At 38.1% G+C, this 26,093-nt stretch overlaps 1 protein-coding gene across 2 annotated transcripts in view; it reads right to left on the reverse strand.

Annotated features, from left to right (window-relative positions):
- Positions 1 to 609: 609 nt before the first annotated feature.
- The window catches only part of LOC308407934 (oxysterol-binding protein-related protein 2-like), a 28,043-nt gene continuing 2,559 nt past the window's right edge, over positions 610 to 26,093 (reverse strand). The window contains exons 1-14 of one of the 2 annotated variants that reach the window (XM_080899915.1): positions 15,190 to 15,291; positions 11,214 to 11,587; positions 8,792 to 8,918; positions 8,178 to 8,253; positions 7,620 to 7,754; positions 7,210 to 7,307; positions 6,935 to 7,117; positions 6,650 to 6,757; positions 5,871 to 5,960; positions 5,442 to 5,562; positions 4,896 to 5,021; positions 4,673 to 4,796; positions 4,164 to 4,254; positions 610 to 3,449 (exon numbers count right to left, since the gene is read on the reverse strand). In XM_080899915.1, the coding sequence (XP_080756041.1) occupies positions 3,347 to 3,449; positions 4,164 to 4,254; positions 4,673 to 4,796; positions 4,896 to 5,021; positions 5,442 to 5,562; positions 5,871 to 5,960; positions 6,650 to 6,757; positions 6,935 to 7,117; positions 7,210 to 7,307; positions 7,620 to 7,754; positions 8,178 to 8,253; positions 8,792 to 8,918; positions 11,214 to 11,250 (1,419 nt within the window). In that variant the 5' untranslated portion in view covers positions 11,251 to 11,587; positions 15,190 to 15,291 and the 3' untranslated portion in view covers positions 610 to 3,346. Of the gene's footprint in view, positions 3,450 to 4,163; positions 4,255 to 4,672; positions 4,797 to 4,895; positions 5,022 to 5,441; positions 5,563 to 5,870; positions 5,961 to 6,649; positions 6,758 to 6,934; positions 7,118 to 7,209; positions 7,308 to 7,619; positions 7,755 to 8,177; positions 8,254 to 8,791; positions 8,919 to 11,213; positions 11,588 to 15,189; positions 15,292 to 26,093 lie in introns of those variants that run through there. The other variant, XM_080899914.1, reaches the window with a different exon arrangement.

The raw sequence follows: 26,093 nt of genomic DNA on the forward strand, positions 1-26,093 counted from the left end.
ACAATCGAAGAGAAACAAAATTCAACAGAAAACATTTTCCTTAACAGAAAGAGCCAACAATCAAAGCAACATAAAATCCTAGAATTAGTTAAATAACGTTTATTAGTTGTATAACTGGTAGAGCTTGATGAGCACTGATGAACGTGACGGTTACATGTGTTTAGTTTTCGCCAGTTAGTAGTTTACAGTAAAAAATTACCAAGATCATTGTGTCTGTTTGGATTCATGTACAGCTGCAGAATTTGGTGAGTGCTTGACTTTAGCCTTCTGTGATGGCGCACTGGGAGTAGTGTTTGTGCAATAAGCTTTTTAATAACACAAAACAAAAAAAAAGTTGTTTTTAGGTTGTTTTTAAATGAATGTAAAGTTCTGGATTGTACTGGTGAATTTAACCCAACATGTCCTGAATAGGTTACAGATACTGTACTGGCAAGTAAATCAGACAGATGTAACAGCCACAGTCAAAGGTTCAGTGTTCAGCTGGTGAATGTTTGCTTCAAGCCCCGATTAGGCGCTCTGCTCTTTCCTAAGCAAAACATTAAGAAACGATTTTGCTACAAGAGAGAGAAAAAAAAAAAACCTCATTCATAAAACACCATAAATAACACACAAGTTCGGGCACTAAGCATGACACGGTAATCCATTTTTGAAAAAAATAAAATAAAATAATACAAATAAAAGTCAAATTGAAGATGTGACAACACGGCTACCTGTAGTGACAAGTAGTACAAATAGGTTTCAAATTATCTGGAATGTATTAAACTAAGGCTGCAAAGTCAATATATAAAAAGGTACATCTCACTACTCAAAAGTGAAGGTGTGTGTGTGCGTGCGTTCAATGTGTCGCTGCGGGTGGAGGGGGGGAATGTTAAGCTGTGGTACAATAACAGACACGTGCAAAAGTTGCATAGGGTCGGTGCTGCAAGCTAAATATTCATGTGAAAATGTGATTTTTAATACAGAAACAAAACTAAATGTGATTAAAAATTAGATGCGTGCCATAACGTACTGAGCAGGGATCGACTTCAGCAGAACGCATCTGTCAAACAAAATTAGGCGCGTGTGTTACGATGTTAAGTTAGTACGCACATGTGAGAGCTGTAACCTGTTTGTTCTACATTTCTCACTCTATCAAAACCGCAGGGTGACTCGAGCTCTGCCTAAGTGCTTTAATCGAAAGCATTACAATGTTTAAAAACTTTAACCTTTTAATAAAACCTCAGCATAGCAACAAAAATTTAAATTAAAAAAAAAAAAAAGAAAAAAGAAAAAGATGGATTTCATCCCAGTATTCATTTACCAACATGTCTGTATCCTAGAATCTGAAGGGAAATGTGAGTCCTGCTCAGTGACGATGCATTAAAATAATAATGAATGGGTTAAATGTAGAGTCACACTGTTGTTGAGCTCAACACAAATCAAAGGGAAACTGCACAACAGTGGACCTCATCTCAAGTTACCAATTTCTGGGACCCTGTTGGGACACTACCAACAATCCAAAACGTCTACAGTCTTTTTTTGTGTGTGCCAACATTCATTAGAGAAGTTCCGGCTTTTTTTTTTTTTTTCCTCCTCCTCTCCTTCTTCACTTTAAGAAATAGTGTTTCTGCTTGGCACATAAGTGTAAGAAGCAGCCTGCACAGACACAAAAGACTACAATCATCACTGTATCGTTTCTGCTTGTTTTGTTGTCCTATTATACGAGTCGACGCCAAGTTAATCTGCGGTCCGTTAACTTTTCTGTAGTCGCCATTTTTCTCCAGTTTTTCCCGTTCATGTCTGCTTATGTCACTTTGTCCATGAATCCATCCACCCAATCCTGCCACAGAACACAGTTATCTAGAGCTGCATTTGATACTCTGATTACACCGACAAGTTTCTTCTATGACGATAGTGAGATTTATAACAATCCAGTTCCTTTAGGCTCATATTTTCTAATTCATATCCGCACAGAAAAAACACCCTCTCCTGTTAATATGGCTTTTAGGTGCTTGTACGCATTTATACACGGGTTCACACAATAGATGAGCATATACCATCACTGTAATATTTACTTCTAGTCTTTTTGGACTCCTCTTAAGTTCACTAGTTAAAAGAATGAAAAAAAACAAAACAAAAAAAAACGACTGAACAACAGTTTCATTCACAAGCAGCTGCAGATCAACACCCTTATCCTCTAAAGTCACATGTTAAACTGGGAAAATGCAACCAATATGTACTGCTAAGCCCTGTCTTGTAACCTGCCAGGGGTAAATGCAAACTTCAAATGTCAGCATCTTAAAAACTTAAAAGCAAGATGCAGAAATCAGACGATGGAATACTTGCACCTGTGTGAAACCAAATCACGCATCAGCCGGGTATTCAGCTATTTCCATGAATATCTAAACTATTTGTTGCTTTTGTTTTCCTGATTCCAATTCTGTTTTTGTTGTCAGGGAAATGTATGCTTTATAGTATTTATCTTTACTCATTTTAATATTTTTAATCAAACTTTACTAAATTATTGGAGACTATCAGCAGATATTAATCATTTTCAGGATAAGACATGGACAGTAATGAAGTCTTAACAGCATTTGATTTGTTTTGATCAACATAATGATCACTCATAACTTATTTGCTGCTCAAAGAGTAGTATATAACTAATGTATTCTGAGTGTTTAAATCTTTAAAATTTTGCAGAATATTAAAAAAAAGAAAAGAAAAGAAAAAGAGAGAAAAAAAAAAAAACAAAAAAAAAAAAACCATCCCCGAAGTCCATCTTCAATTCAAAGAGCATCGGTGTTCGTCTGCATCCATCGTTGTGATTGTAAGGTCCTGGTCATCGTTTTTACTTTACTCATTTGTGACATGTGAATGTTTTTAAAATGCTGCCATCAAGAGTCTTGGCGGGCAGATCCTCGGAGCACAGAGTTCAATAGCAAAGATGTTAAACATTCAGAACGGACCTGTGAGGTTTTTGAGTTGTTACCAACTCTCTGCCAGAGGGATTGACCTGGAATTAAATGGCCATTGTGCTCTAAAGTGTGCTTCAGCAGGGAAACAGGAGATGTTAGTCGATGATGGAGAGTAAGACTTGGAAATAATATAACAACTTCTCTTAAGTGTGTGTGTGTGTGTGTGTGTGTGTGCGCAAAAAACCCCCAAAACAATCACTTTTACTGAAGACTCGGCAGTCAACAACGTTCAGCTTCTTTGTATGCATTTCCAATCTGAGTTGGTGTGCCTTGATGATGATTTGTATCATTTTATCTCCAGTTAATGACCGGGGGTGGGGGGGGTGGGGGGGGGAGGGTGTAACGGGAGGTTATAGATATGGTGGAGGAGGAGGAGAAAGGCAAGTAGGTTTTCAGTAGATATCAGGCAAGTCTTGGTAGTTCCTGTTGAAGTATCCACCAGTGTAGATCCAATCCTGAGAACCTGTGTATGGATTGGTGCCCATCTGGAACCACCTAAAAAAAAAAAAAAATCAACACAGGTTACACTTCCGTAGGGATTTACTATGGCTTTGGTCTTAAGTGTGTTACCAGTTTCTAGATATAACTTTTACAATTAACCTCCAAGAAGTCTGTGTATTATTTTCCACCTGCATTTCCCTGTCAATCTGTAATCTTAACAGCTGTCCTTCCTTTCTGCGTCTTCAGCCTGCAGCTCTTTTAATCCATTATTCAGTTCAAAACTTTCTTCACAAACCTCAGTTTTCATACGGTATAAACAAATAAATCTCATCAATGATTAGTGAGCTTTAAATATACAGACTTCGCTTCACTGAATCCGTTTCCAGCCTTTGTAATAAAGTAAGCGGATGTTGGTAGCTTCAATTTTATTAAACAGAATGAGAGTGGAACACAAAATGTCCATTATGTAAATAATATTTTCTTAACACTTGCAGTAAAAGCTACATTCCATGTTGTGGCCATGGGTGAGGGTAGGAATGTAGATTAACCATTATGGTAACAGATTCTCCTTTAGGGCTCAGCTCTACTCTTAACAACTAACCAGAACAGTTTCTGCACCACTGCAATCCCCCTGCTATTCTCATGTACACTGGACATCTAACAGCATCATGAAAACTTCATTACTTTTGGTATATTTTGAAGCTGTTGTAAAGGTTACCACAGAAAAATTTATTAAAGTGAATGCATGTGTTAGTGTGCGTTTCTCACCTAGTAGACCACTCCTCATCTCTCTTGGCTCTCTCTTTTCTGGCAGCTCTCTGTTTCTCCTCCAGTCTTTCCTTTTCTTTACTGGCCTCATCTTCACAAGAATAAAGAGTTGAAAGGTTTCAGATTGTAATAAAACAAGAAAAAGTCTTGTGCTTATTTACCCCTTTAATTTCATTTGTTTCCATTTTTCTTTAGGCACCTGTGGAACTCACTCACTTTGGATTGCACAATACCATCAACATCCAGCAGGTGGAAGCACTGACTTATTGCCAATCCTTTGCTTTGAGCAGCAGAAGTAAAACATTTGTAGTTTCTTTTCTTTATTGGTTCTGTTTTGTTTTTTGTTGTTGTTGTGTTTTACTTTCACAGAGTGATCATTCTAAAAGTCGTCTTAAACATCCACATAGTCATAGCATACTGGTTTTCTTTTTAAACAACAGTTCTGTCAAACAAGTTATTGAATGTCAGCCAGCGACGCATTCAAATTTGATCAGATAAAAACTAATTACCCATGTTGCTGTTCTCCATTGCTCTGATGTCAGGCCTGAAGCGACAGTCTGTGTGGGGCAGGATGGCCTCCATGCCGGGCTCCAGCTCATTCAGACACATCGCAAAGTTTGTGAAGTTGTACATCTGGGAAACAGAGAAAGAATAAAAGATGTCAAGAATGAGTGTGTTTGCGTGTGTGCGTTCTGGGCCACCAATTTGGATGTGTAACTTTATTTTTGATACCAGAGAAGAGTGTGCTGGTCTAGAGTCTATCCTCCATAACAGAGTGCTTCCTGGTACAACAGACACAGTCTCTTGGACTTCGGGCATGTCATCTGCGTCATCGTTCTCAGCGCCCTCAAGTTCATCCTGTGAATGATACAACTCACTGTAACTACTGGACCAATTGATAGCATCAGCAGAGACTGAACGCTGCAGGCACAAACAGTTACCAGCGAGATCAAAGCTTCTGTCAGTATCTGTTTATTTCCAAACCTGCAGTTTGGAGCATTTGCACACAACTACAAATAAATAAGCAGACTAAAAGGGGAAGAGCTGAAAAACCTCTGCACTGATCTACACAAGCTTGTTAGTTTACCTAGATACGACCACACAGATTGCTGTGGACAATAACAGGGAATCAAGACAGAAGAAGAAAAGGAAATATGACTTAGATGAATTTATTTATTTTTTAAAAGAAAGAAAGAAAGCCCACAGACTGGCACTACACTGTTGTTTTTTTATGATTTCTTATTGCAGATGTAAAATATTAGTTGCACAGGTTCTTACATTTTTCTGCTTTTTGTTGTCTCCTTTCTTCTCAGACTTCTTGTGTACTTCATAGGCCTGAGGGTCGACACTCCACATGCATTCAGTCCATTTCCCATAGATGACAGCAAGCTTCTTTTTACTGGATAGAAACGGAAGATGAAAACGACAGTAAGAAGATGTGGCAGGAAAAGGAGCAAAAGGGCAAGACACAAAAAGTTGGAGATGCAAGTGGAGAGAAGAAATTGTTAGAAAAGACAAAAAAAAAAAAAAAAAAAAAAAAAAAAAAAAAAAGGAATGTAAAAAAGAAAATGGTCAATAATAGGAGAAGAAAAGTACAATGGAAAATGAGATTGAAAATAATGAAAATGCATTAGCATGTCTTTTTAAACGTTTGAAGACAGAAAGATTCACAATGTAGGTGACAAACCAGTTAGAGTAAACACAAACCTCTTGTCTTGGATGTATCCCTCCACTTTGTGTAGCTCTTTGCCAAACATCCCACAGGGCTTGAAATTCAACACACATTTGTCTCCAGTGCTGCAGGAAAAATGAGACAAGAGCCAATTAACATCTTTTCACTGGCAGAGCTCATTATAGTGAATTAAACAGACAAAGCAACATTATTTGACATTATAAAGTGGTGGATTTATCATGCAATTATACGTTCATATAAATCACTTTGCATGGCTATTTGTATAAAAGAGGTTCACGTTCAAACCCTGCTGTTTTGACAACAGTTAGTCAGTGCAAGTAAGGTCTGGCTGATTCACAGTTACTAGCATGAATCTGTGCAACTGTGTGAATAAGACACAGCACGCTTAGCAATAAGGACAATAAAAGCTTTGCACTGCTTTCCTAGAAAAATAAATGTTGAAGGAGACGTTGTTTGCCTGTGAAGCCACACAGACCATAAGCAGGCTGGTGTCTAGTATTAGACGAAACAAGGAAGGTGCACGGCAGGAATGGAGAACTGTGGGTAAACATTTGTTAGCCTTACAGTGTTTCATCTGAACTTGACTGCAGTCATTTCCTCACTCTAGTTATAGGGAAGCATTGTGATCAATACAGGTTAAACACTTCTTAGTATCTAGTTCGGTATTTTTTTTTTGGTATTTATTTATTTATTGTCATTGTCAAGAACAATGAAATTGCGTTTGGGGCTTCCATACAACCCCAAAAAAAAGAAGAAAATAATAAATTCTATCATGCAAGCATCATTTAAATACCTGTGGTTGACTATTTCTACTGTGCCATACTGTTCTATCCACAGTTTTCCCAGTATGACATTGTGTACACAGCAGTTAGGGTTGCTCCATGTGTATGCCTCCCTGTGCCTGGATGAAAATTGCAGGGGGGAGAAAAAAGGAAGAAAGGAAGAAAAAGGGGAAATAAGAATGAAGGAGGAAGTTTTAAGAGGGAAAGGTGAAAAAAAAGTCAACACAATGAGAAATCAGTTTTAGAATACAATTAATGAATAAATAATTTAAACGCAAAGATTTTAAGTGACCAACTTGAGTAGCTCTAGTGTGATAGTCCCTTTAGGCTCTGCCTCAACACTCTTGCCCCAGAATTTAAGTTTAGGGTAGATGGAGCCGTGGAACACGAAATCCCCAGCCAGGCTCTCTGCATGAAATGCACTCACTGGAGGATGATGGGATACCTGCTCAGACACTATTCGGAAATCCTGGTCCTCTCTGCAAGAAGCAGGGGTGAAAAGAGAGACTGAAAGCTAACTGGTAAAACAAAGTGACCTCACAAAAAACGAGAGAGAAAAAAGCAAGTGTACCTGATAAGTTCATAGGTCTCTCCCAGCAAAGGATTAAAGGGCTTTCCAGTTCTGTCCCACTGCGACGCAACTGCTGACACAGCAAAAGCAGCTACTGCCTAAACAGAAACAATTACAGACCAAGTTAGCATGCGCGTATGTGTCCAAGTCATCTCTTGAGTATGTCTGTTAGTGTTTTGTTTTTTCCTTCTCCCCATACTATGTCCAGATTATTTGCATTTCATTTATGATATTCGATTAGATAATTTTTTTGGTGGCTCTACTACAACCATTCAAAGCAATGGACAAGAGAGGTAAAGACAATGTCATTGTGGGGAGCTAGGGTGGAGTGGGTGGAGAAGAGTGTCAGGGGTGACAGCAGAGAAACATGGTAGATGACACAGGACGTGTGTGTCCACGTCTCTCCCTACCCGCATGCGCTCTATGGAGTCGGACATTGAGGAGGTTCTGTTGATGAGGTAAGTGTGTTCCATATATTCCGTGATTCTCTGCAGGAAGCTCAGCGGCTCGTTGAAGGCAATGGGCATCGTGATCTTGGACAGTTCCTGTTTAACATTAAGATAAAAGCTGAATATACTCTATTATATCACAAAAACTGTAATTGTGTCAGCAGCCAAAGCACTAAACACTAGTTAAACCACAGGTTAACTAGAATAACTCCTAAAATACAACATGACTAAACACAGTAGTGCATATAAAGGGGGAAAAAATGGAAAGAAATTACAGTAAATTATAATGGGGAAAAAAGCTACCTAACATATTACCCTTTATACTATTGAACTCTAAAACGTTTTTCAAATTGTGGTTTTAACAAGTAATTTTATGTAATACATTTTTCTTGTTTCAGTTTATCTGTGTGCAAATTAAAAACTGTAAATACTGCCCAATATGACTATGAAAACCTCTCTATGAAAGCCTTTCATGTACAGAAGAGAAGCTCTTAAATCTGATAACCAGCTTTCCCTTACCAGTCCAATACATTTTTTCAGGATACTCCACACACTGATATTGTTTCTGGAAAACATGGGTGCAGGGAGAGATGTCCTGAAATGGAGAAGAAAAGAAATATCCAAGGTTGCAGATAAGAGATAGTGCGTTCAGGTTTGTTATCAGGGCAGAAGATAAAGAAATTCTGCACGAAGATAAGAACAAGTGCAAAGCCAATTCATCTCACCTCTGTTCACAGGAACTAAACCCAGTCACCTAACTATCCTAAAATTCCTACTTGGTAATTTTCCACTGACATCTTAAAATTTATAAAAAGGAAATTAACTCAAGTAAACACACCACACCTTCACATATAGGTCACCCAAGTCAGCCCCCCACTGTGAACAACAACAAATCCCCCCCCCCCCTTCCCCCCCCCTCATTATTTTTAAGTTTAAAAATACGTCACCTTTAAACTGCTGCACCCATTGTGTGCCTTTCTGTGTATGCGTTTTGTATGAAACTGAGCCATTACAAATTGTGACCCTGCCCAAAAATGTTCCACTTAACTCAATTGTTTTTGACCAAGAGAGTACTTATCCACAAACAAGTACACACACAGCAGATGGAATGTGGGTGAGGAATGCAGGAGTACCTGTGTTTCTTGATGCCATTTTCTTGTGGGACTGATCCATTGTTCTTCTGGCTGCTGCTGTCAATCCCTTGTGCATCTTTGAAACTGGCCTCCGACAGCCCCTCGCACGACTCGTCCGATTCCAGGCCTGCGGAAGAAAAAGAAATGTGGCATTCAAAGAAAACCGACGTCATAGATATCCGCACCATGTCATCTTCTTTACACTTGTTGTAAACTAAGAAACCTGGGACAACAACAGTAAACTTGTTTATGAGGTAATAACAATCTACGTCTCAATTCAAACCTTTCACATAAGGAAGCCTGGCCACGACAATATAGGGCCACATTTAACACAAATACCTTTCGGCATCATTGCTCAACATGGAGGAGAGCATATTATAAGGAGTCATATTCGCCATCATAATCTCAAAAAAAGGACAGATTGTGAATATCTTGCATCTCGTCAGTGGATTTAACAAAAAGGCAGATGTTCATGGCGTGGGAATGAGAATGGGCTGGAATAATCTGCAACGTAGTACTGTAGGATGGAGTTGTGGGCAATTAAAGGTGGTGCATTAACAAAAGCTTAAAAACACTAATGACTATCATTACTCAGAAAACACGCCTAATCAGGTGTCAGGTACAAAGGTGCATTGTTCGTATCGTCACATAAGTCACAACAAAATATTTTCTTTTAGTACTGAGACACCCTGCGACAGACTGGCGACCTGTCCAGGGTGTACCCCGCCTCTCGCCCTATGACAGCTGGGATAGGCTCCAGCGCCCCCCGCGACCCTGAAAAGGATAAGTGGAAGCGAATGGATGGATGGATACTGAGACGTCGCAAGTTCCACTTCCTGAGAAACAAAATGTATTGCACAGTATGAAACTGACTCATTAAATGCAGGATGTGCAACACAAAATTATTTGTCACACATTAGTGTTGACCCATAGCCAGGGTTGTGGAACTTTAAATATTTGATAATCTCTTTTCATGTATTATATAAGCTGCACTTCAACAATGTCTTTCAAGCTTCTGTAGGTGTTATGAAGGTGTGCCCCGGGCAAATCATCAAGCACATTAGTAATATTTTTAAAATAAATAGTTACAACAAAATATTTGAGGGTAAATTAAGAAGAGAAAAAGATGCTAAAGCCAAGCCAGATGATACCTGATGCTACCACATAAATAATAGATCACCCCTGTTCTGCATCTGTCTCAAATTACTAAGATGATCATAACAATGGCACAAAGACAGGTGCAGGCACACACACAGCCCTTTTATTTATACCTGAATGGAAATGACTTGCTAAAGTGACGACAGCCATATAGCAATGGCTCTACGTCAACATGGGGTAATCAAACAACAAAACAGTGATTCTAATATTTATTAACAGAGAACACCACCCTGCCTGCCCTCTTATTATCCTTGCACAGAACGAGCTGTTAAATAAGTGGCTGCACTGCTAATTTATCTACAACAATAAAGTGTTTGCATGCCTTTATTTCTCAGAGTTAATATTATAATCATATTTCAGCATTCAATGCTGAACCTACACGCTGACTTCATTAATCCTGAGATTTTATATTGTTTTGATGTCTTCTAAACTTGAGGTAGATCTGCCTAGAGTAAACAGTTCAAAGTTCATCTCTCCTGAGTTTCCAGGTATCTGCTTCCAAGAATGCTTGCTCACAAACCCCAGGCGAGTCACCATGGCTGTACTTTGTAATTGTAAATGGGTACTGCTTGATATCAGACCTTCACCTGGACTGTAACATTAGGCTGCACGAAATCCTGAGAGTGCTGACTTCAAGGACTATTAACTGCTGCTCACCAAAAAAAGAAATGTGAAAATACTTTTAAAAAGAGTGAAGTCTAGCTGGCTTCCTCAAATATGCTGATTTGGGGTAGTCACTACTATCCCACTGACACAAACTTTGGCAGTTTCTACCAGATGAAATTTCTTTGTGAATATAATACAGGCACACAAGTATGAACCACACACCCTCCAGGTTGTTGTTGATATCACTAATCATAGTCGTAAGACAGCCAACCTCTGAATTATTCAACTAATCATCAGACGAAGGCAGGTTAAGTTCCACTGGACAGCATTGTGCTTCGACAACAAAAACAGACCATCTAATTAGGAGTGGCAGCCTCTTGCAGAAAAACCATGTAGCAATTTCCAGAGAAAGACTAAGCCCTAAGAAAAATAACGATTACATATATACACATCAGGTCTAATAAATACCAAAACGCTAAACAAAATATTTCTCTTCCTCTAAAAACCCTTTTTAAGTTTTTAAACTACCAAAGGAGAAGTGAGAACTACAAAATCACAATACAGTCCTGAAATACAGGAAGCATGCATGTTTCCCCTTTCTTAATAAAAGATAAACTAGAGGGAAACACATCAATAAGTATGTACATTAAGCACCCACCTGTGACGGCATCGAAGAACTCATCGTCATTGCTCATCTTCTAGAGTCAAAGCTGACCAGTTGTTTAGGACAGATGTTGAACTTCTAGCACATGTTCCTTTTGGTGGCTGCTCTGAAAAGTTACTCTGGAGGGAGACCTGTCAATCTAGGTCTCGCTTGAGTGTCACCACAACAACAGAGCAATGTTTGTCTGATATCGAGACAATGTCCCAAATACAGCTTCACACAGATTTTCAGCAGATGGTCTGTCCTCAGAGGAATGACACCAGCAGATGTCAATTTGAGCAAATCAGCTGCTTAGTTAGCAGACAAACAACGGATGCACTTCCAGTCTTCAATTTATGTGGCTCTTTTGACCAAGGCAAATGAATAATCTGTAGAAAGAAAAAAAAGAAGAAACAAATATATTACTAACAATCAATATTAAAAGGTTATAACTAGTGTTTACTTGCCATGTTTGTTCCCTCCACTTTTTTTAAGTCAAAAGTGGAAAAATAAAGTCAACACATTAAAGTTCAGACCTCCAAAAATGTGTTATTTTTTGTTTGTTTTTTCTTAAAATGGGTATAATCCTTTATTCTCATTTAATTAATTGTAAATGCCTTTATACAACAACCAACTTGCACAAAACCCCCCAAAACAAAGTCGAAAAATTTTTGAAACCAAATTACTTGCACAAATTTTATACAAATTTTATGTATAAAGGCCTTAAGGGTGTAAACATACTGCTGGGATCATAATGTTCTTAGGTTGCAATAATCCTGCAATTTAAGGTAATTTATAACTGAAATTGCCGTAGCCTCCACTCCCTCCAAGGGATTTCTACTTTCTTTGGAGTTGAAACAATTTGGGAGAATATAAACCATCATATGATTTTTCTTCAAACACATTCACACAAGCCCTAGAGCAACAATTCAATGGCAAATCAGAGACCTTTGTGAGCTACAGAAAGCTGCACACAATGTCATTGCATCCTTCATGCTCTGAGTACTAATGTACTAAGAATAATCAAACTTTTAACACATTTTCTTCCATTTCTGGAATGATAACCTTCAAAAATAAAAACAACATGCAGAGAAGATTGCATTAAGTGGACTATCTTGATGCTCTTTACAGTAGATCTAACCATCTGTTCCATCCGCTCAAAGTCTGCTTGTTCTGTCACAGTCACAATTTTGTCTATCATGGCTTGTTGCGTGAAAACAGAGATGTTTCTAGTTCAGTAGTTACACAATTGGGACACCACTGTCACAGGCATTCTGGGTCTTTGTTACCCTCTGCTTGGTACATTAGCTTCACCCAGTTTAAAAGCAAGACCCAGAATAACTTGTAACTCCCCAGGTCAAAATTACCAGCCCAGAGTTTTGAGAGTTTCAAAACACATTTTAACATGGACTTCAATTTTCAAGGAAGTAAAAGGAGTTGTTTAATTAGTAACTTAACCTTCAAGAAATACAATTCATAATAAACTGAAACTCCAGTTTATTCATCACACAGAACAAAAAAGTAATGCCAACGGGTCAATGAGTGTGTCAATTAGGGCTGCACGATTAATTGTTAGAAAATCGCGATCTCGATTCATACTTATGTGCGATCACATTTCCAAATGACAACGATTAAAAAAAAAAAAAAAAAAAAAAAAGACGACGACGATTGTACCGCATTTTGATCCGGGACGTAATCTGCATGAAAACAAGCGCTCACTCTTCCTGCTCAACAAATGACAAGGGCGGAGCCTTATACCACGTGATACAGAAGCTGTGCCGCGTGATGCTAAAATTAGCAGGGAAAAAAACAACGGCGAACACGTCAGGGATGACGACAAAGTGACAGGAGAAAATCCGTCCCAGTCAACCACCCAAACATCAATAACGGGAACCTTATACAGCCCTTCCCTATACCCGTCGAACTCCCGCAGGCACAAAGAAATTACGGAGGCTATCACTTATCACCTGACCAAAGATATGGCTCGCATCAACACTGTGCAAAACAAGGGATTTAGGAAAATGATCAACACCCTAGACAAACGCTACACAGTGCTGTCCCGCAACTATTTTTCTATTGTTGCACTACCTGCTCTATACACGCAGTGTCGAGCAACGGTGGAGACGGAATTTCAAGCAGTACAACATTTTGCGGCAACAACAAAACGTGAGACATTTGTTGTTTTTATGTTTATTTATTGTTTTTATGTTCAGTTTCAACTGTTAGAAGTTGATGTGCAGTTAATAAGTGCAATAAATATTTATACTGGAAAAGAAAATCGTGAGAGAATCCTGATCTCAATTCTAAGCCAAAAAAAAAAAAAAAAAAAAAAAAAAAAAAAAATCGTGATTCTCATTTTATGCAAAATCGTGCAGCCCTAGTGTCAATTAATTAGCAAAAACCCGAGCTGCACTTAAAAAGGAATTTGTTCACTGTGCCGACCATATTTAAAAACCATTTAACATGTAAAAACCTCACACAATATGTAAAAAGATTTTTGTTACCATTACACAGAATATTTTCATCTGGACACTTTTTTTTTTTTTTTTTTTTTTAAACAATCAGCTTAGTTTTACAACCACTACTACCATGTGCCTGTTCTTACCAGTAATATAAGATAGCATACATCATTTTATTATGACACACCCCACATGTCAAATGTTGAGACACACACACACACACACACACACACACACACACACACTAAGGAATAGGTAAACAAGGGCCCATTTATCCATTTTATCTTATCACCAATGGCTCTAAACATTAGAACTAGAATACCAGACAGATATATGAAAATTAAATTGGCCCCTTTGATTTATAAGGATGATAGAATATGTGAAACGCATGTGTGTTAACAACAATATGACAGATGTAATCTAGATGGCACCCTCCATTGGCAGGGTTACACATATATGCAATATTTACTTACAACTATTACTAAAATTATATGCAATCTTAATATTTACAAGGCAACGAAATGCTCATATAATATTAATATTATATGAGCAAGACACACATCCTGAGGGAAGGGGAACAGGCAAAGGTGAATTTGTGTAAGACATACACATCTCATTCCACTGTATTCTGTGCGTTTTTTGTTTTTATTTTTATTTAATCCATTTTCCAATAAATTACATTGACACTTTTATCTACTACTGCCACAGAAAAAGAACTTTTGTAGATGCCTATTGTAGGACAAACAGTCCCATGCTAGAAGAAATTTTTGACTAATGAAGGCATGGCCCCATCCATCTAATGCAGGGGTCCCCAACTCCAGGCCTCGAGGGCCGGTGTCCTGCAGGTTTTAGATGGGTCCTTGATCCAACACAGCTGATTCAAATGGCTAAATTACCTCCTCAACATATCTTGAAGTTCTCCAGAGGCTTGGTAATGAGCTAATCATTTGATTCAGGTGTGTAGATCTAAAACCTGCAGGACACCGGCCCTCGAGGCCTGGAGTTGGGGACCCCTGATCTAATGGAAAACTCATTCTTATGGTCATAACTCCACTGATCAAGTTTTTAATCAGTGTTCCACCGTTTAACAGCTTTTAAAATTAGCAAAGTTCCATTTGCATTTACAATTTTCTGATTTATTTTAACAGCAGTATTTCCATCAGGAGCCAAACCAAATTACCAAATGTTATCCACTGTGTTTACAGCAGCCTTTGTGAAGCATAATAATAAAATTGTTTCAGATGAACCTATTTTGGGATATGCAAAAAAAAAAGTTGATACCTACAGGTTACACTTAAGAAAAAAAAAAGCATCTCTAAACACAAAAATATGAATATTAATTACATTAATATAATTGTATATTAAACAGTAAACCTAAATTCCCTTCTACCCACTTGCTGCTTATTGGGATCCTCCTGCAAGTAATAGAGAGAGTAATAGCAAGTAATAGAGAGAGCACAGATTAATGTCTAAATAATACAGTAATGCAGTGTGACAGACCTCATCTCCAGAATGATAAAATCTTTACATACCTGAAGCATAAAGAAAATCCTAAAAGAAATATCCAGTCTCATACAGCTGACTGATTTAGAAGATAAAAATACCAAATTCAGTCTTGTTCCCACTCGCCTGGCCTTCTACACACTCGCCTGGCCTATTTCTACACAGTGGATGGGTTTTGCCCTTGCCAGAGAAAGGAAACGCCTTCAGCACACACATGAACTTTGGCCTCTGCGTCCACAATTGATAAGGTGGACAGAATGGATGATAAACTATTATTCAAATATTCTACCAGTTAACTCTGTGTCCAACTCAGCTTTTTTCTAACTTGTGAAAGGCTGGCTTAAATAAGATCTAGATTTTTTTTAAATTAATAAATAGAATCTCTCTCATTTTCCTACATTCAGTATTAGAAAGGATTTATACCAACATTTTTTAAAAGCAACAAACAAAGAAAAAAGAAATTCCACTATAAAAGGGAGTTGACTGTATCAGCTGATCATATCAGTCAGGAGATCTACAGGACAAACGTGATATTTCCTGTGGCCTCACAAATCACATAAACTAGGGAACTCCCAAACCTTTAAATGGTTCTGCAGGACATTTTGGAATCCCAACCGGAGGAAATCTGACTAATGCACTTGTCTACCAGGGTTTGTGTTGAAAATATGATTGAAGAAAACACCACCTTCTCTAACTCACTTCTTAAAGATTGAGTCGTGGTATGATAATCCTTATTCATATTTCAGTGCATTCATAGTCAGTGGTCTGTGGAAGCTATGTGAACATAATGTTACAGCAGATTCTGAACAAAGCTGTCAGTTAAAAGGCATGTCGCACATTGTCTTCACATCACCAAATGAATTCCCCCCAAATACCTGACCACTGAACCTTATATACAGCTATAGTATACAGCAACAGAATGACAGACAAAACACGTTTTCCCAACCTTAACATCCATGCACAAAGCAAATATGACTGAAAATAAAATTTGCGTATGACATTAAATGTTTTGTACAATAGACAGGCCACTTCACAGTTTGTAATTCAACAGTGCTACAATCTCTGTCACCAGAATCAATATCCTTCAGTGAAGCTTTCTAAAATAAGGCAATATCAGAAATGGATATCCATCACATTTTCCTAGCTCCACTAAGGCACACAGAGAAAACAGGAAGATGACGAGTGTGTGCTTTAGTGATGGAAACTATCATCAATAATAGAACTGCATTATTGACTTGATGAAATAAGCTGACCTAGTTCTCACTCAGAAAAGTCAAGACAACACTGACTCGAACTCTAAGCTCATTTCTCAAACTGCTCTTTGTTCACAACCCATTAAAAAGCAGACCCATTTTATAAGGTTGGTTAAACCTATTCAGATCATAAGAAAATTTCTTTTGATAGAGATGCAGCACTTGAGACAAAGTATGACTACTGCACTCAGGCTGTAGCTGGTCTTTGTAAGATGTCCAACTAACACTACTTCTTAAAGCTGTTCTGAAGCACAGTTTCAGAGGCACATGTGTTTAGGTTTGTGTATTTGAAAAGTAGTAAACTGAGTGCAATACTTGGAAATTAAAGACTGTCTAATCTATTAATTCTATGTGCTCTAATGTATTCCATTAACAACACTGTTAATTTAGTATTCTTTTATATTTTGTAGAACAAATATTTCCCCAGGATTCCTTCTCAGCATCAGCAACAATAGATGAAAGTGAAAATAAATTCTTCATAATCACTGACAAGCCACCGTTTTTATCTGCACACACTAAAACTTGAATTTCAGTTTAACCTTCCTGCCTTCTTGGGACCTTTTTGTGCCACTGCTATGTGTTAAATGGCTGCCATTTCCACTGTGTTCAGTGGAATATAACCAAACTTGCCACAGGATAGTTTTTACCTGTCAATGTTAATATTCCAGTGTGAATTCCTTAAATCAGCCTAAAATGGCTGAGCAGCAGAAATCCCCACACCCATCACCCTGGGGACCATTTTCTGCCCATTGACTTCCATTATAAACGCTATTTTTCAACCCCAAATTATCATCATATGATTTTATTTTTTCTTCTTTTCTTGGATGTCAATGAAGACTCAGGGCCTTGAAGTTTTAATTTTTAAATTGCAAAAAAAATGCAAAAAAAATAATGGCAGGTCAAAATGTATGTTGGTGCCAATCTTTGGTCCATCTAAAGGCCTACTTATAATGACAATCACATATTACTTCAACTGGTTTTTTGTGGAAATATTTAGTTTCGTTTTTTGGTTTTTGGGGCTTATAACACAGGGCGCTCATGTAATAACACTGGGATTTGAAGGGTTAAAACAACGAAAATATAATTAAAACTTTACATGAATATTTCAGGGAGAAGTAGTTTTACAAGGTTGGCTAATTTAAAGTGGAATAAAATATGGATATATGGTCTTTTTATGGCGTGGCTGAGAATGGTCCCTAGGGTGATGGGTGTGAGTTTTTTAAAGGATGGCAGGAGGGTTAAATCCATGTTTAGAAGTTTTGTTTTGCTTTTTGATAGTCTTGCATTTTTAAAAGAACTTACTTTTCATTCCAGAATTGTGCAGATAAATTAAACAGATTCTAACACACACCCACAGACAGCGAGAGAAAAAGAGAGGTATCCGATTGGCTGCAGCAAGCTCTCAGATCATATCACTCGCTGTCTCACACGCCTTGTGAGCCATTACGTAACCATGACAGACATGGCACCATATGAGCACCACAACCACTCTCCTCCGTACTTTGATAATAGCTCACCAAATGTAGCCACAAAAAAGGTCAGCAGATGAAAAAAAAAAATATACACAGAACAGAGAGATAAAGCTTTGGAACAGAGATAACTTTACCCCATTCCTCATTCATGTAACTCATTTCAAATACAGACCCACAGACTAAGCTTTCTGATTTAGTTCACTGTCGGTGTCCATTTTTCCAGAAATATCAGGAGAAAGTAAAATAAAACTGTTATGAAACTTTCTAAATCAATAATTAAATAAAGTTAGTTAATTACCTGCAAAATTAGATATAGCAGTACCCATATCAAAGCTTGAGCTAAACCTAAAATAAAACTTTATATCATGAACTAATCCATTTTTTTTGGATAAAATGATTTATAAATACATAGTGACAGGACCAATAATATCTTCTCTTTTGAAGACAAAGACAGACATTTTAAAATATTACACAGGGTACGTGCACAGTTTATCCCTAGATTTTCTAATTTTGATAAAACATGAGACACTACTTAAACTAAAGCAATTGTTACAAGACAAGTGATTGTGTCAAATCGCACTCCGAGTCCTTCATTAATTACAGATTGTAAAAATTGTCACCAAATGTTGTACAATCATTTGAAATGCAAACCTACTGATGCCAAAATTCCATTCATAAGCCAAGTAATGTCTGTCTCTGCTGTCCACCGCAGACAAAAACATCCAAAGCCAAAAGGCGCATAGAGAGAGAGTCAAGAGACTGGCAGAGGTAGAGCCAAGGTGAAAGAAAGTAAAGGACAAGGTTGCCATGCAACATACTGATACAGCATACACACACCTCTATATTTCTCTTTACACACACCTACCTCAACAGGGGACACACCTCTACAGACTGAAACACATACCACATACCAAGTCAGTTTCACATACAAACATGCCACTGATGGCAGAAACCAAAAAAGGCTAACGTTAGAGAAAGGTTGCACCTGAGGTAGTGCTGTACTTCTGGTGATATGGCACTAGAGCAGGGCGATATGGCCAAAAATATTTATCACGATATATATTTGAAAATTTGCGATAACGATATAACTGACGATATAATTGATGCGAGACAAAATACAACTCCACAACATTACTAGCGCAAAAAGACAACCTTCCATTTATTTTCACTTAAACAAGAAGCTGGTTTTTATGTACATTAAAGCTTTATAAAAATGTAACAGTGCAAATGCAAATTCCTTGCTGAAAGTTTAACCAAAAGGCATTTCCAGTAGAAATGGGCTGACATATCCTGAGCATAACCATGTATAATATCCACTGAAGTTAAAAAGAGGTGCTTTGCAACATTAAACTGCAGTGTGCAGTACGTATTTTTCGGACCATAAGGTGCACGGGATTATAAGGCACATTAAGCGAAACAAAGCAGTCAGATAAATCAAACTTTATTAAACTCATTCTTCTTGCTTCCTCCACTTCTGTACCATTGATTCATTAATGTTGAATTCTCTGGCAGCTGCTCTATTCCCATGTTGTTGCAGTATATTAATGACTGACCTCGTATTGTGGATGGATTATCTCAGTTGTTCTCCTGACTGAAGTTTGGTCCGTTTACAGCATCCTGCCATGCGATTGCATTTGTCTCTAACCATGAGGAACCTTCACGTTAACTTTTATAAGTGGAAAAGTGTTAGTGTTCGTCCTCCAGCTTCACTGTTTATGTTATGCTAACATAGCTGTGTCGCTAGCGATCACGTAGCACATCATAATATACCAGCTAGCCCAACTTCAGTAACCCTACAAACGTCACTGCTGTTTAGTTTCCTGTCTTCATTTATGTTGGAAGTGATAGCAGAGCTGTACGTTTGATTTTTTTCAGAAATCTCTCAGTCAGAACATGCAATATCATGCTTAGGTAACTAGCGAAACTAGCGAGCTAACTTCCGCTAGCTTCCTGCTAACTTCTAACTCCGTTAAATGTAATAACTTTTGTTTTCATGGATGCCTGGAAGTTAAACTTCATAGTTACACCTGGTAAAGCAGCAATGCTGATCGTTTTATTAAAGATGAAAGAATTTAGACAGTTTTCAACTCTCAGTGATGCTGCAGTGTTGTTTGACCTGAAGTCAAATATTCGGAGTTTAGGACCCAGATTACTCCCAGATTTAAGAGCATCTTAGTCCAACAAATACGACAATAACAACGGCCGCTTGCATGTTCTGCAAAAAAATGTGCTTTGTTGTGTATCTGACAGACAAACACCAAACCAGTTCCACATCACGGAAGTTGCACCATTTTTACAAACCAATTCTGGTTCCTCAACAATCGGCCATGTGCGTATGAAAACAAAGGCACTGCGCATGCGCATTTTACTCCCATTCTATCGCGATATTTCATTTTCCTATCGTTGCCTAACATTATACCGGTATTACCGTGAACGGTATAATATGGCCCAGCCCTATATGGCACAATACTTTCTTTGCTGATTAAATAGAATTGGTAAGGTAAGCTTCCACCATTTGTCTAGTTGCTGAATCTGGGACTTTAAGAAAAACGAACGGTTTTCAGATACAAATATCTATAAAGGTAGGCCTGAAAATATTTGTTGCCTAGCTCCCACATTAACGTTATCATTTTATTATTTGCAGATAGAGGTACTTTACACTGTTCCCTTACTTCCAAATGGGTTGCCACAGCACATGGAACCGCATGTTTGATTTGGTACAAATTGCCCTTCCTAAGGTTACTCTGCCATTTATCCAGACTTGGGACCAGCACTTTAAGTACAGTAACTTCTGTTTCCCTGGGACTAGATTTCTGTCCATCGGATATCTGCTAATAGTTATATGGTTAACATTCTCACTGGCCAGGTTAAAGTGTAGAATAACTGTTTAATACTTCAATGTGATGAAACAGGAGCCCCCACCCCTCACCCCAATTTTTCCTCATAGTGATTTATGGTGTTAGGATAGCCCACAAGGACAGCAAGTCCACACTGAAACTAAGAAAGCATCTGTGCTTTGGTTCTGTTTGTGCATATATAGAGACAGGACTGGCAACTGTTCTATAACCCAAATGTGGCCCACTGTTAAGAGACCTGTTCTACCACAGCCAGAAGGGCTATCTAATGCAGGACTGTGTGAACTAAATGTTAGCTATTGTTGTTAATATTAGTTCCTCACATATAAGAATGATCAGTCCTGGACTTTTTCTTGTTACTAGTCTCTGTGACACAGAGGCTTATTTCTATGAACCTGCGGTTCAGGACAAAATTATACTCTGTGCTGATGTCATTTCATGTCACTTTGATAGTTCCCGGAATGCATATTATAAGGCCACACAGATAACCACTGCAATTCACTGTCATTCATCTGATACACTTTATATAGACATCTAAATACTCAGATGCCACACTGCTATTTATGTCATGTGATTAAGTTTTCCTAGCAAAGGCTCAAGGTTAAGATGAAGGAAATGGGTCTCATCTACCATTCTGAGAGAAGTAGGAAGGATGTGAATGTGGCCTGAGAGACAACAGTGGGAACAAGAATCACAGACAGGCCACTGTGTTGGAGGGAGTTCAACAGAGAGCAGCATTTTGCTGTGTGTGCTGTCTGTGCACTAATGAGTGCAGAAAGGGAAGGGGGGGGAGGAAAAAAAAAAAAAAAAAAAAAAAAAGAAGGGGGGTGGACAGAATCGCTATGGAGATCTGAGTGTTAATAGGCATTTGTGCTCTGTAGATGTAGCTGCAAGTAAACTAAAGCCAAAGCAGCAACCCAAGGAACTGAACTCAGAAAGCACTCAGAAAGTAGTGCACTACTGAAAAACAGCAAGTTACTCAGGAGGAATGAACCTAGCTTGGTCTTGTTGAACGTGGTGACCCCAACCACTCTGCCTGCTCATTCTTAACTTTCTCTTCATGGTTTTGTGCTGGACGTAGGACACATCAAGTCCTATAGAAATCTACTGGAAAATGTTTCTTTTTTTTTGCATCTAAACATTTTGCCATTAAGCTTATAGTCTCAGTCACTCATTTTGGGTCATATTGAATTTATATTCTGCTAGAAAACGGGTACAATGATTTATTGAAACAGGCGCAAATACACATGAACATACAGTGTAAGGCAACAAAAAAAGTGTTTGCACTATTCTAACAAAATTTATCATTCAACACAGCCTAAACTCTCGCACTGAAGCCTTCTTGTAATTTCTGTCAGTAGTCTCCAGGAACAGTTCTTTAGGCTTCTTGAAAAACATTCAAAGATCTCATTTGGCAAACAATGGGTGGATCAACTCAAAGGCCAGATGCATTTCCCAGGTCCTGTATCAGGTCTCTGCACACCAAGCAGAGATATGCCAAGTTTTCAGCCAATAGCTCTTTGAGAATTAACTTGTAAAATTATATTTTTGCACCGACATCTGTCAAACTGTCATCTTTGAAATTTTTTGCACATTCAACTAAAGAAATGAGAGCAAATTATGTGTTTTTGCAACAAGCTGCTGGTAACAAAGCACTTAAAAGTTACAATTCATAACATATACATTGTGAAGTCTTCTGCTATGTGTAGACATAACACAGAACAGCGAAGTATTTGGTTAATGGTGAGTTTAAGATTTCATTTATCCAAACTCACCATTATGTGCGTGGTCGCTATTTTTTCTAAGGTCCATATTGGTTAACAATGAAAAGCCATCTCATCAGGGATTCAAACCTCTTACACCCCAAGTTTGAATCAGTAGTTTATAATGGTTCATGATGTTTTAGTTTCTTATCTTTTCAGAAACATGTCTGTATACAGGAAAGGCTGTTACGTGATTGTCTTAAGCCCAAGCATCTTACAAAACACAAATGTTTGTACTGTAGAGCAAAAGTTATTTGAGCAAGAGTCTAACTGGGTGAAATGACCAAAATTAGTTTATTTTGTGTTCCGTGCTTCCTGTTTTCATCACAATCAGAATCAGAATACTTTATTAATCCCGAAGGAAATTAGGGTTACAGCAGGCAGCACGCTAATGGCGCATGCTGTACTTACAAAGGAACCTTCTGACCAACTTTAAAAAATAAATAAATAAATAAAAATACATAACATGAGGTAAGAGGAGGAGGGGAAAAAAAAAATACATAACATGAGGTAAGAGGAGGAGGGGGAAAAATATACATAACATGAGGTAAGAGGAGGAGGGGGAAAAAAAATACATAACATGAGGTAAGAGGAGGAGGGGGAAAAAAATACATAACATGAGGTAAGAGGAGGAGGGGGGAAAAAAACAAAACTCTACTCAGACTGAGCTCCTAATGGGAGAACAGTTTGATAATAGAAAAAACACCTCAGCACAAAAAGCACATGACTGTCAATACACCATAGAAACACAAGACAAGCAACAGGGGCAGGTAAAGGGTAAGAGAGAGCCGGTGTAGACAGCGCATCCGGTCCTGCAGCATGTCTGCGCTGGTCCAGTTGACTGCCATCTTCCCCGGTAGGGCACAAGCATCGAAGGCGTTTGGAAAGGGAGGGGGGGAGTCAGTGTATGTGTGTGTCCAGAGTTCAGCTGAGACAGTGTCCTTCGCCCCGCCAGGCTAAGTAAACAGTCTTCCAGCCAACCCAGGTGGCCTTGCATGGAATGGGGGGAACAGTCTAAACACAGTCGTTATGAGGGTGTTTTGTTCAGCTCCAGCCTTGAGGCCGCAGCTGGCGTCGAAGGGGTCTCCGCATGAAGTGATGATAGTTTTTACTTTAGTGCGAACAACTCATAAATTTCAAAGCTGTTCTAACAGTCCAACACTGGTCTCTCAATCTCCCCTTGGAGAGCCGTGAGCTTTCTATGATGTTATCCAAACTTACGTTCCAAGCTCCAAAGAGCTGGCGAATGGAAGTAGAGCACAAGACCAACAGACGGTCTAACTGACAATCATTCACAAATTACTTTTTATTATAGTATACTGAAACTATGAAATCAAATTCAGTCTACTTCAATCACAAGACTAACCTTACGGAGTACATCCACTGACTGGAGCACTTTAGAAAAACTAAGTGCTAACATTAAAACCATTAATCCATTTAAAGAGAGGAAATTGCAATAAACCACACCCAAACAGCCTCAAACCATGAAATTAAAATTTCTGACGACATCCGTCTGATGCAATAATAACTCAAATGTGTGACGAAAAGTAAACTCTCCTATGAGAATCAAGTACAAATCTTTTTTCCATGTTGGTCAGATCTTTTTTGATCCTTTTGCATTTCTTCCTCTTTACTGTAATGTAAAACATGTTTACAGATTATTTAAATGATAGAGTGAAAAATCTTGCCGTATAATAACAAAAGCTCCCAGTGAGACTTCTGAAATACACTGAGGACTCATGTAACCTCTAGATTGCATAAGTCATTCAGCCTTAGAAGTGAGGAAGTAGGGGGTGAAAAAAATGTCTCAAACAAGTACACAAAAACTGTGGAGTACATTTGCAAATGTAAAGAAATTAGCATACATATAACAGAGATACAGAGATGTAATTTGATGCTCTATGTATATGAGTTTATGTGACAACGAATTTAATGTCATGTTACGCTGTTACTTGGAAGTAATGGAACAAATTACTTAATGACCCATCAGAGAAAGTAACACTGCATTATTTTTAAGAAAAGTAATGAATAATATGCAATTTATTATTTTATTTAATTTCTTGCCCCACTCTTTTTTTTTTTTTTTTTTGTAACACCCCTAACACTGATGAGGTAAGTTTCTAAAGACTAAAGGTAGCTCCAAACAAATGTTTCATTGAATTTGTTGCACTTGAGATCTAAGCTCAATCATATGTGTAATCATGTGCGCTAGTCTATCCTGTCTGTTTGTCTTTCAAATATAAGGGAGGAGCTTGTTCTCTTTATTCTACTCCTGCTTGAAGTCAAGTAAACCCCACTGGGCATAAGATACTGTCTCATTCTGGGCAGGATGCTTGAACGTATAGTTTCACACACTCTCTCACACACACACACACACACACACAACACTACTGAACAGTGTGAGTCAGCGCATACCAGTGATACCTGCTAGGAAGAAGAACCTGCTAGGAGGAGTTTTACCTTCACAGTGTATGCAGAAACAAAGCCTGCTCAGCATCTTGCCTGGAAACTCCCTTGAATTGTCCACCCATTAACACAAACAATGGCACTCCTGAGTTTAGATAAAACATGTGCACAAAAGCATGTTTTGTGATCAGCATTGTTTGCACTTGAGTTGTTATTTGACAGGTTCAGGTGACTGGGTTTAAACTTTCTCTGCGTTCTGGCATTTAGGTAAAAAGGTATGTGGAGCCACATTTCCAATGGATTTTAGAGACAACCAGTCAATTTCACATTACCAGAATATACTTTAATTGCATTTTATAGGGCACCTACAGTTATAAATTACCAAAGGAAAAATATACCAGTCTTTTTTTGCTTCAGAGAAACTTCTGAAAGATCTTTAATTTACTTTTGAGGAAATCGTGCAGTTTCGTGTACATGATGCAACTGTACGAACGACAGAATATCACAATATAATGTGATACACAAACAACATCATCTATTTTTAACAATTAATTAGAAATTTAAAGAAAGAGACACAAAGCTGCACTAAAGATTTCATGGGTCTTCACCCATGCTCCACTTAAATAAATTGATTCAAATTTAGCTTAGCAGAAGCAACCTAGTATTTGCTAACAGACAAATCACACTGAAAACATACCTACACCAAGACTCCTCCCTGCTTTCCAAATACAACTACTGATTTTGCATTTGCTGACCGTCCCATTGCTGCAACAGTTAGGTTTCAACACTGCTGAAACCCAACTTTTGGGACATGGCTTGCAACATCTTCTTCCTGTTCACTTAAATTTAGCCACAGAACTCAACTACAAGAGCATTAGGCAGGCTAATCTCCACCAGAGCCATTGCCCTATTTTGCTCATTTAAAAAGATCCACCAAAATTCAATGGGTCTTTCCTCTGCCCACGTACCACCGCTCCATCAAGCTTCATGAAGGTCAGGCTAATAATCGTTTGTGCAATCCTGCTGAAAGACAAATTGTACTCATACAAACTTTTTCTAATGTGAGGCAGAAAAAAAATACAAAAGCAAAACATAAACAAAACACAGATATTCCACAACTGAACGCTCATAAGCATTTATTCCATGAACACTTTAATTAGGCAATTGCTGTTTCAACAAGGACA

The sequence above is a fragment of the Rhamphochromis sp. 'chilingali' genome, assembly GCF_963969265.1.
Source record: "Rhamphochromis sp. 'chilingali' genome assembly, chromosome: 12".
NCBI lineage: Eukaryota > Metazoa > Chordata > Actinopteri > Cichliformes > Cichlidae > Rhamphochromis > Rhamphochromis sp. 'chilingali'.